Source organism: Suncus etruscus, chromosome 10 (assembly GCF_024139225.1).
Source record: "Suncus etruscus isolate mSunEtr1 chromosome 10, mSunEtr1.pri.cur, whole genome shotgun sequence".
Lineage (NCBI taxonomy): Eukaryota > Metazoa > Chordata > Mammalia > Eulipotyphla > Soricidae > Suncus > Suncus etruscus.
In genome coordinates this window covers 11,533,492-11,546,136 of record NC_064857.1, presented here as the reverse complement: position 1 = coordinate 11,546,136, position 12,645 = coordinate 11,533,492, and the positions used below count along the sequence as shown (strand labels likewise).

Here is a 12,645-nt window from a genome sequence, read left to right as displayed (position 1 = left end):
TATTCTATCTATCCCTCTCTCGCTGACACATTTCACTCAGAAGAATACTCTCCAGGGCCATCCATGTATAAGCAAATTTTATGGCTTCATTTTTCCTAACAGCTGCATAATATTCCTTTGTATAGATGTGCCTGGTTTCTTAATCCACTTATCTGTTCTAGGGATTGTTCTGGGGTTGTTTTCAGATTCTGGCTATTGTAATAATGCAATTTGTAAAAATACTGCTGTGATGAAAATGTGTGTGTGTGTGTGTGTGTGTGTGTGTGTGTGTTCTTAAAGTATATAACTAGGACTAGTATTGCTGGTTCAATAGAAGTTCAACTTCTAGATATTTTGGGGGGAATATCCATATTGTTTTATAAAAATGATGGACTGTTTATACATTTCCACTAGTATTGGTCTTGCTCTTTGTGATGTGTGCCAGTCTGTGGGGTGTAAGATGATATCTCACTGTTGTTTCAATTTGCATCTCTCTGATGCATTAGTAATGTGAAGCATTTCTTCTTTGTGCCCCTTTACACCTGTATTTCTTATTTGGACAAATGTATATTAACTTCTTCCAATTTTTGGATGGGTTAGTTTTCTTCTTGTTGATTTCTGCCAGTGACTTGCATATCTTAGATATCAATCCCTTATCTGAATAGCTTCTCCCATTCTGTGTGTAATTTTTGTACACCAGTCGCCATTTCCTTTAAGGCACAGAGCGTCTCAGTTTAATATTGTCCTATTTGTTCATTTTTGCTTCCACTTTCTTGGCCAGTGGTATTTCTTCTGGAAGATTCCTTTAGCTTCAGTGGCAGAGTGTTTTGCTTATATTTTTCTCCATATACCTTATGGTTTCAGGTCTGATATCAAGATATTTAATCCATTTTGATTTGACCTTTGTACACAGCATAAAATAGAGGTTTGAGTTTGCTTTTTTGTATGCAAATGATCAGCTTTCTGAACACCTTTTGTTGAAGATGACCTCCTTGCTTGACTTTGTATTTTTTGCCCTTTTATCAAAGATTAAAATATTTTATACCTGCAGGTCCATTTCAAAAAATTCAAGTCTGTTTCATTGATCTGAGGGTATGTCTTTATTCCAGTACCATGCTGTTAAATTATTGTTTATACTAGAATTTAAAGTTGGGAAAGTGATCCTTTCCATCTTCTTTTTGCCAAAGTTTGTGTTACTTATTCATGGATGTTTGTTGTTTCATTTCAGGAAAGCTTCACTTCTATAAAAAATATCATGGGTATTGTGATAGAGATTGGATGAATTCTGTACAGTGCTTTGGGAAGTATTTTAATTTTAATGATGTTGATCCTTTCAATTCATGAGCAGAATATGTTTTCATTTCTTTGTGTTGTCTTCTATTTCTTGAAGCAGTGTTTTGTATATTCCCTTGCATAGGTCTTCACCTCTCTAGTTAAGTTGACTCCAATGTACATGTTTTTCTGAGGCACGATTGTGATTGTATTATTTCTATATCCCTTTCATCTCTTTCATTATCTGTATATAGAAGAGCTATACATTTTTGCAAATTAATTTCATAAACTATCATTTAACTATACAAATCTATTGTTTCCAGAAGCTTTTTCTGAGTCTTTAGGATATTCTAAATATAGTATCATTCCATCTAAAAAAGTGAAAAGTTTTTTAAACAGTGAAAGCTTTTTAAACACTGCCTTAAGGTGCCAGTGTAAGCCCAACACAACCCTGTGCCTCTTTCTTGGTCCAATAACTGAAGGGAAAGAGGCACTCAGGAACATAGAAGCAATTTACTGTTTTCTCAATATTACCCAACTGGGATTGGCCAAAGACTAATGATTATGCTTGAACCCTAGATCCCCATACCTCAAGGGAGTGAGAGTGGTCCAGACAACAGACTCTGGTTGCCTGAGTCTGAGAGGAGAACCACCCTGCAGGGAATACAAGGCAAGGACATGTGCTTCTTACTCACCAATGAGGGCCACCCACCAGGGTCCCCTCCCCTTTAGGGACTATTGCAATGAGGCTGTAGAGGCCAATATAGCTACATGAGGAAGTAATTCTCATTGGAAACCAAATGGGATATGACTTTGCATGTACCAAGAGACTGACCCCTGTGTGGTTGCCATTACTTTTGCAAACCCAGGTAAGTTTTGCATCATGGTCATTCAACATCCTCAGGTGATATTTCTGGCAGAGAAAGTGGTTGACAACAAGTTGAGTAGAATTATCATCCTCACTGGAAGAGGTTCATTCCCTTATTCCAGCTCCTATAGCAACTAGTGTAGGAGTGGCCTCCCTTGACAAGGAAGACATGCACCTTAACTCTCCAACAAGTGGACACTCATATGGGAAGATAATTTTCTATCACGATGTTAGGAGAAGTTGCTCTCCAGAACAGGCAGAAATGACCTACTCTTCCTGAAGCATTGCTGTTTTCATGTTTCTATGATAACAAGTCAGGGGTCATCTCTGAGACACTGCAGCAGGTGAAGGTTAAGTTGCAGAAGTGGGAAAGGCAATGGAAATATTCTGCCACCTGGTATGATAAGTGGTTCAATCACCCTGGGAAACCTCCCCGATTAAGCTGATTGAGCTAAGGTTCCAGTATGTGCCCACAAGTAGGGACAAGGATGAGGAACCTCAAGGAGAGTCAAAAATTTGACTCAGGTCCACAAGAAGAAGAGGAAATGTTGGAACCTGGGTTCTGAACAAGGATGTATGCCATCTGGTAAAGGCCATATGGCAGGCTTCTTCTCAGGTCCTGATCAGGGAGAGGTGCTATTTTGTAAGGACTACATGGTGTAAGCCCTAAATTAGTTTTCCTCAAGCCTATTTACATTTAACATTACCTCAAGCTACTTGGCCATACCAGGTCCTATCAGGGAAGGACACAAAGGAGCAATAGGAAGATATCCCTAGACAACAGCCAATCATTTTAAAGATCAATAGAAAGCTAGAAACTTATTATATCCCTGTCCTATATAATCCTCTTCATGACATTGAGCAGGATTCATCTCCCTCTTGAGATGACCCTGACTGGTCAGTTTGGGAACTGTTGGCAGATGGATTAAAGTATTCAGCTTTTTTTTAAGTGAGAAATCTATGACAGAAATTCCAGTATGAATTTTTTTGTAGATGGTGATTAAATTAAAAAAATATAACAGTGAAAGCTAGACTTTTTTTCCTATCAATATGTCCTTGATATCTTTTTCTTGCCTAATTTTTACAGCAAATATTTCCAGTACTATACTGAATAGAAGTGGCGAGAGGGCAACCTTGACTTGTGCCAGACCTTAGAGGAAACACTCAGTTTGCAATAGTCTTGTGGTAAATGGCTTTGACTAAATTGAGGAAGTTTTTTCGATTTCCATCTTAAGAGTTTTTTTTTTTTTTTTTATCATGAATAGGCGTTGGAATTGTCAAATGCCTTGCATCTATTGATATGATCATAAGACTTTCATTTTTTTCTACAGATATGGTGTCCTGGGTTAGCTGCATGCAAGGCAAATACTCTACTGCTGTGATATTTCTCTGGCCCTCATTTATTTTATCTTTGAGAGAGATTATTGTCATAGAATTTAGCACTATCTTATTGTAGAAGATTAATGTGTCTATGGGGCCCATCTTTCTTTTTTTTTAATATAATTTTTATTTTAACCAAAGTGGCTTACATATCATTCACAGCAATATTTTAGGTACATATTAACATTGAATCAGAGGAATTTCTTTAAAGTAGACCCTTCAGTTCATCTCTTAAGATCAGCTTTGAATCTATAAAACTACTGAGCTGTTGCTTATCCTGTGTATTCTGCCTTCAAATATGAATTAAATTCTGACTGGGTACAATATATTATTTTTATTTTGGGCCATACCTGGTGACACTCAGGGGTTACTCCTGGCTATGTGCTCAGAAATTGCTCCTGGCAAGGGGGACCATATGGGACGCCGAAGGATTGAGCCATGTGTCAGCCAAGTGCAAGGCAAATGCCCTACTACTGCACCATAGCTTCAGCCCTGGGTACAATATTCTTGGTGAGACTATAATTTCATTGACTTTTTAAATAATATTCTAACAATGCCTTCAGGCCTGGAGGGTTCCTTATGATAAATCTTCTGTAAACTTAATATTTCTTTGTACTTAATTTTTTTTGATAGAGTTGCTCTTTATATTCTCTTTTTATCTGTAGTTTTCATTATTCTGAATAAGATATGCCTTGAGATGCTTTTAATTGGGTTTCTTTCTATGGTACTTTTAGACATCGAGGATATGGCAATATTCACTCTTTTTTTCTGGAAATATCCCAACAGTGGTATATTTTTCTGCTGTTTCATCATCATAGGGGTTTTATTCAAGCCTCACTGGGTCACCAATGATTCTTATATTGTTCACTTAAAATATTAGCATATCCCAACTATGTAACACATTTATAAATTTTGTAGATGAGGGTGTGTTTTTCTTTGAGAGGCCATTATTGAGGCTTCTGTACCTACTATTAGGTATGTACACTTAACTTTGAACCCTTTCTATACAAATCAACTCTTATGGTACCAAACACATTAGGTGAGTAATTTGTAAGTCTTCTATGGATACCAAATCATTTATTTAGGAAAATATGCTATATCCCTAAAACTGGAAGATTCTGAAAAGTGATTGTAATCAAAAGAGGGCCCGATTGTATTATACTCTTAATTTCCATGTCAGATATAAATTAAACCATGCTTCAAGAAGGGCATTCAATTATTAAAATCAATGTGTGTGACATTGTGCCTGCATGTTTTGAAGTAAAGAATACAAAATTACACAGCCCAAATAAGAGACTTTTTAAGCACTAATAATTTTTCTTGTTAAAGACAAAATATCTTAAATTTAACTGTTATTCCAATTAAAGTCCTGAAGACGTGCTAAGTCTGGAGATTTAAATAGAGCCACTTCTCCTTCCTATTCAAATGGGACTTCTGTTAAATGAAATGGTCACAAAAATTTTTATTAGCCACTATGAAAATTTAAGCTTGCAAGCACACTTTGAAAGAAATGTGGTGACAATTAAAATAAACTTGTTATATAGAAATATTATCTGTAGTGTTATTTTAACAAGGTCATTTTTTATGAGAACTGTAAATTGGAAATCAACACTATTATATAATAACTCATAGAAAATAATTTAATGTCACTATAATATCAGTATTGTTTATGCTATGTTCTTTTAAAATTCTGGTTTATTTTTCTTCCTTGAATTTCTCCCTGTAGTACTTAGAAAGGCATTTAATGGTAGGATTAAACCTAGGGACTTTCATTGCAAGGTATGTGTTGTGTCATCTGAGTCACATGTCAACTCTTTGTACCTTTCTTTTTTGTCTTTCACTTTCCCATTCTTTTTGTTTGTCTTTAGCTAGTTTAAATTTAGTTCCTACTCTAGGGTATTTCACTTTGTCTTCACTCTACTTATTAGCCACATATAATTATTTTCAATAAAAATTATTTATTTTCAATAAAAATCTCCCTCATAATTCTAAAAACTGAGCAATATTCCAGAGTTGTTGGTAAAAATTAAAGAAAATTTGTGACATTGGTGATGGGAATGTTGCACTGGTGATGGGGGTGTTCTTTGCATGACTGAAACCCAACCACAATCATGTTAGTAATCAAGGTGTTTAAATAAAATATTAAAAGAAAAACAGAAAAATTGGGTGCCACAACCTGCTTCTAATGGAAATGTATAATGGAATAGTCACTATCAAAAACAGTTTGGCAATTTTTCAAGTAATTGAATATAAATGTAAAAAAAAGAAAAACTTTTGATTACTTTCGCCATATATCTGAATATTTAAAAGTTTGAATAGCTGAATTTGGCTATGGAGCTTTACAATTATTCCAATATATATAAACATTCCTTCCCAAAACATCAGATGCACATTTCTTTCAACTGCCCAGATAAGAATCACAAATAAGGGACAGAATGATAGTATAGTAAGTAGAGCATTTATTTTGCACAAGGCCAATCTGAGTTCTACTCCTGACCAACCTGAGTTAAATCCCTGAATTTGATCCTTGATGGTTTCCTGAGAACTACCAAGAGTGAGCACTAAGAGTAGAGCTAGGAGTAAGCCCCGAGCACTATTGAATGTGCCCCTTTCAATAAGTCAAAAAGCCACAAATAAATACCAAATTCTCACGTAAGTGAACTAGAAAACAAATAAAATTCCAAAGCATGCTTAATGAAGGTATTAATAAAAATGTAGAGTATAAATAAAAAAATAACAGATGTAAATGATATTTTAAAAGTTAATCAAACCAAGAGGTGTGATTATTTGAAAAGAAAAGAGCAAAATACAAAGAAACTTTTATCTAAACTCATAGAGAGTGGAAAACAAAATTCTAAAAAAAATGGAATGCACACTAAAGAAAAGTGTTTTTTACTATGAGATTATTAAGAAAATTATGTGAGAACAAATTGGACAAGTTCTAATGAATGGGAACATTTTCAGGTACATGCAATGTTTCAAGTCTTAACCATTAGGAAAAAAATATTCATCAAAAATAATAATTTTTGTTACTCTTTTCAGTCTCTTCCCAAAACCCAACAAACAAAATTCCTGGGTCAGATGGATTTATTAGTGAACTCAACCAATCTTTTATGGAACAATTAATATCTATTCTTCTGAAACTCTCCTATAAAATTGAATAGAAGGTAAAATTTCCAAGTATATTTTATAAAGCAAATATTACCTAGTTGATAAAGAGGTTCTAAATGGCCATAGATCCTTTATTAAATTTAAATTATTTATTAATGTAAATTATTTATTAATATAAATCACTTGCATAAATGCTTCTTACCCCAGTTTGATCTCAGAATAATATGTGACTCTATAAACATCTCTTGGAGGCAGAGAAAGAGTAACTTGAGGAGCAGCACTGGTTCTTTTTTACTTTGGTTTTATCCCCAAATTCATATAAAACAAAAAACAAAACCAGAAAATTAACCTGCTTCAAATAGGGGGTGGAACCACAGCACAGTTGGTAGGGGGTTTGCTTTGCACACTACTGAGTTGGGTTCAATCTCTGGCATTCCTCCCAAATGGCCCCCTAAACTGGACATAAATAATTTCTGAGCACAAAGCCAGGAGTAACTCCTGACTGAGCTCAGGGTGTCCCCCACAAAAAATAAACAAAATAGGCAGGAGATTTGGCAGGACACTTAATCAATTAAGATGCAAGAGTGTCCATTTGCACAAGAAGTAATTTTCATCATCCCTTACTATCAAACATGCAAACCAAGCACCTTTGGAAACAGCTATTTCCAAAAGACAAGGAACAACACATTTTGAAGAAGATATGGATGAAAGAAAATTTATACACTATAGGAATATCAAATCTTCAATCATGGGAAATAAAATGAAGATTCTCAAAATTAAAAATAGAAATTTCATAATAACTAGTATTCCACTTCTTATCCCACATATACAAAAATGCTAATTCAAAGAGATATGTGCATCTTCATGTTTATACAGTACTATAATTGTAAATAACTGGAAATATCCAAAGTGGAATGGTCAGATGTTAGATCAGATTATGTACTTTATATGTGTTATTTATATATGTGTATATAAAGACATGCATGTGTAAATATGTTTCATCATTTATTTTATATATGTATATATTTAATGGAACACTATTTCATTCTTAATGAAATTGAATCCTTCCACATATAATAGCCTGGATAGATCTTGAGGCAATTTTGCTAAATGGAGAAACACTGTAATTTTACTTATAGGCAGCATGTTGAGGAAACCAAGAGATTAGCTAGATAATATAAAAGTATTTTTTTAGGATGTAAGACCCATTATTATTTACCAAAATGGAATAATTAAGGAGAATAAACTTAGATAAAGTAATCAATTGCATGATAAGTGGTAGATAAAAATAAACTTTTAGGCTTACACACATGCTGATTTTCAGAAACATATTCTGTAAGTTATGCAAAGTTTCTGCATTGAAAATGGTACTTACTATAAAGTAACTTGGTCAGTGTTTGGTTTGGAGAAAAGATGAGAGATGGGTGAAATAGATCCCTAACCAAAGGGACCACTTTGAGATGCTAGCAGTAGTGTGGTGAATTAGTTATAGAAAAAAACCTGAACCAATATAAATGGTGGGAACAGAAATAAATGTAATAGATTTGAGAGTCACTATTTTAAGGAATTTTGAGTGATTTACTATACAGATAAGATTTGATAATTTTGTCTCTTATTCCTAGATAGAGAAATAAAAGATAAAGATTTTGAGCTTGGAACACTGAAAAAATAATGAGATTAAAACAGAATTTAACTGGAAATGGGGGTTTATTTGGAGAGGGAGAAAAAAATTATTTTAGATATGCCTTCTTTGGGATCACAGCGAATGGAATATACAGGTCTGTATGTCCAGTAGTTACTTGGAAAATTATTAGGGAGTGGATGGGGCCCAGGAGCCAAGTGGTCTCAGGAACATTGAGTGGAAAGAAAAAAAGAGGTCATATCTAAATACCCAAGTTAAAGTCAATGACAACAGTATCAAGAGACCCAAATTATAACAAGCTAAACATAAAATGGACCTGTTACACTAGCAGTCCCGGGGGCTAGGGGGTGGAAGTTTGGGATGCATGCGGGGAACTATGGTGGAGGGAGGTCAGCACTGGTGATGGGAATGGCCCTAATTCACTGTCACTAAATGCCTGAAATACAACTGTGAAAGATTTGTAATTCACAATGACCTCAATAAAATTTTTTAAATTTGATTTTATATGTATTTATAATAGTCAAAGTAGAAAGTAATGTGGTAGCTCTAGGAGTATTTATGAAATTTATAAGGGAAATAATTTGAAGGGGTACAAGCAAAGGTATAAACATTGAACAACAATCCACCTCTAGTTTATTATTTTCATAATACCCTACTATGAAAGATTGTTCATTATATGTTTATGTTAACACAAACTTGACCCGTATTCTTTACCACTGTATAGAAACCTTGTGTTTCACACAATAATTGGTGAAGTGGAAGGATCTTTTTTACTTTAGCACTAAATAAAGAAATACTATTCTTGTAAATTTTCATATATTCAAATAGTCTTAAGGCCAGCTTTCTATAAATTAGCTGGTCAAGGAAAAGTATCTCACTGGACAATACATTTCAGAGAAGCTTTCTTTTGCTTTTCAGTTTTTCGCCTGCATATTTGGGTGCTGACCTTGTATTGTGTTGAGTGATTCAGCAAATGTGACTTGATTCATCTTGATTTTGAGGTGCTTCTTTTCACTTTCTTTTTCTTCCTTCTAGAAAATAAACAAATCAAATAAATTTTGCTTTCTACATTGTAAAGAGCTCAATAGAAATGTAAGTTTCTAATGATAAATCTATTCATTTAAATCAATCTTTTATTTTATATGCTAAATAGTAATGAATATGGTTGAATATTTTTTACTTCTGCTATTGAACATAAATCTCAAACTTACAGGAATTTTGTTCCTGGAAACTTTGTTTTCTTAATGTGAGTGCTGTATCTCTTATGTCCATGCTTATCCCAGTTATGGTCCTTACTTTCCACAGGCTTAGCTTAGTTTTGGTTCTGGTCTGGGTGGATAGTGGTAGAACTTAAAATATTAGATAAAAGTAGCTTAGTCCCTCTAGTCATGCTTCTCTTTCTTCTCTCCATGAATTCATTAGCTTCTACCTCATTATTTATTGGAGCATCTAATCTTTTCCAATAATATTGGCATTTCCCAGTGAACTTGGCCAGCATGTACTAACTTGAGGCTTTGCTTTGGCAAAAATTTCAAAGACGTAAGGTTAAAACACAGAAAGACTGACTTCCAAGGTCATCACAGGCAAATAGATGCTAATATTATGGGTGATGAGTCAGTGTTTTTAGAGGGTAGGTGGGTATAAAGATAAACTTATCAATTTTAATAAAATTGAAGGAAAGTGAATAGGACTATCCAAATATAAATGACTTGATTTTACAAAGATAACCTTTTTGTTTGTCATATGAATAAGACATAAAGTATGCTTCAGTCATTAGATGCATAATTAACAAAAGCCTAAGGCCAAATTATATACAAACATAGATATTACAGTAGAAATGGTTGAAAGAAAATGACAGGAAGTGAGGCTTGAGAAGAAAGTGGGAACAAGATCTAGAAAGTTTTTGTAAGCCTGATGCACAGTTTGGTATTATTTACAGACTGTCAAAAATATTTTAAATAAAAAGTAAAGAATTAGATAACAAGTAAATCAGGTGACTTAAGCTTCATTTTTATCATGAGCACTTATCAAGAATGTATTATTCTAATGGTATAGAAGAGGATAACAATTAAGTGGCTAGAAAGGTATAGAATTTTGCATACATTATGAAGTCCTGATAAAGCATTTGGCTTCTGATCATGCTGAGATATTGTACATAAATATCTCCATCATTAATTATGGCTCTGAAAACTTTTAGTATTTCTTTTAGATTAATTAGTAATTCATGAAAATTGTCTGGTAATTTAAGTGAACACTGGTTATGATTATTATTTATGATTATTAGTAACATTATTACTTTAGAATGAAATATATAACTTAATCATAATTTAATAATTATAGTATTACTATTTAGAACAAACCTACTATGTGTTTAGTTCTACTATATATAGTTTGGATAACATAGGTATGAACAGATACAATTTTTGTTCTTTAGATAAATACTTATAATTTATATAATTCTGGTCTGCAATGGGACCCTCACTTTGACTGTGCTGGAATTTTGAAGTCAGTAAAACTCTGTTGCGAAGGACTGTTCTATTCATACTAGAATGCTTACCAGCATTTCTGACTTTCCCACTAGATATTAAAAAGATTCCTACTCCAAAACGGATACAATTACATTTATTTCCAAACACTGCCAACTTACCTAAGTGGCAAAACTGAGCTCATCCAAGGTCTAGATTGATTTAAAAAGTCACTAATTCTTGGGTATTTGACAATGTTTTGTTGGAAACACATCATATTATCAATATAATATTCACAAATATTTTATTTTGGATGATGGTAGAATGAAAATCAGCACCAAGAAACCAAGGAGTGTTTTTTCAAACATTAATACAGTCTTTTAAATGTTTATCATTCTATTTTAAGTCACAGTTTTTCATAAAATAATGTGAACAGACACCATAGATAGTCTATAAACAAGATAGTAATCAACTAAGCTGTAGGCTATTCAGACATTACAGTTTACTAAAATATATAAGCAAACAAATGATTAAAATCAAGACTGACTTAGAAATATCAGGATCATACCTGTCTCAAGGGTTGCTGATTCTGATTGCTTGGATCTGTATCTTGGTGATTCTCTTCATTCCTTTCTCCAGGTGTCACTTTGTTGAATTTTATTATCAGTGATTTAAACATTTTCTCCAAATTGGTTCGAAAAACTTGTTTTTTATGACTCTGCGTCTTGAAGTTGAAAATGGATTTTGTTTTTCTTTTCATTAGTAGACAAGCCAATTAGTTCTTTAATCAGGATTTGTTCTGGTTAATTCCTAGAGGCAACTCTCTAGCTAGTAAGGGCTTTGGCTTAAAAGCAGAAAATTACTTCTGCTTGAATGATTTGAATTCTGTTTATGAACTTTAGAGAGTCAAAATGCCCTTGTGAATAATTTAAAAGTGGAGGATAAGACTAAATTTTATTGTTGATTTGAATGGTTTTAATGTGATCATATAACTCACTGGGTTTCTTTTCCTTCTAATTATCAATTGTCTTCATATATCTGATTTTATTCAAAGAAATTCATAAAAATGATGAAAAAAGTAAGATGTGCAGAGAGCTTATAAAGTGATAGTTCATTCTCCCAAGGTTCCTATCTCTAGTTCTGAGCCAAAAAGTAACTACCTGTAAGCTTCCTTTTTATCTTCTGGTGGTTCATTTTTATTATTAGCAATTGGGATTTTATTGCTTGACTATATTAGTAGATTTGGTTGATTAATTTCCTCAGAAAATAATAAAAATGAAAAACTGCTTCACACTCCCAATATCCTCAATATTCATCTCAGATTCATAATTATAATCATGCAGGAATTAAACAGGGGTGGTAGGAAGAGAGAGAGAGAGAAAGAGAGAGAGAGACAGAGAGACATAGAGACAGAGAGACAGAGAGACAGAGAGACAGAGAGACAGAGAGACAGAGAGACAGAGACAGAGAGACAGAGAGAGATATCAATGCTTAAACACAGAAATGTTCCTTTCTTTTTTTAAATTAATATCTTTAGGGGCCGGAGAGATAGCATAGAGGACATCGGTTTGAATCCCGGAGCCCCATATGGTCCCCCGTGCCTGCCAGGAGCAATTTCTGATCCTGGAGCCAGGAATAACCCCTGAACACTGCCGGGTGTGATCCAAAAAAACAAACAAACAAACAAACAAACAAACAAAAAAAAACCACAAAAAATTAATATCTTTATTTAAACACCTTGATTACAAACATGATTGTGGTTGGGTTTCAGTCATGTGAAGAACATTCCCCTTCACCAGTGCAACATTCCCATCCCCAATGTCCCAAATCTCCCTCCTCCCCACCCCACGCCCGCCTGTAAAGTCTTTCTACTTCCCTCATTCATTCTCATTGTTAGGGTAGTTCTCAATGTAGTTATTTCTCTAACT

General features: G+C 33.8%; 1 protein-coding gene across 1 annotated transcript in view; it reads right to left on the bottom strand.

Annotated features, from left to right (window-relative positions):
* Positions 1-11,396, bottom strand: part of CNGB3 (cyclic nucleotide gated channel subunit beta 3) — a 152,201-nt gene extending 140,805 nt beyond the window's left edge. Inside the window, exons 1-2 of the mRNA XM_049782420.1 lie at positions 11,286-11,396; positions 9,199-9,280 (exon numbers count right to left, since the gene is read on the bottom strand). Of these exons, the coding sequence (XP_049638377.1) occupies positions 9,199-9,280; positions 11,286-11,396 (193 nt within the window). The remainder of the gene's footprint in view (positions 1-9,198; positions 9,281-11,285) is intronic.
* Between the last annotated feature and the right edge of the window lie 1,249 nt (positions 11,397-12,645).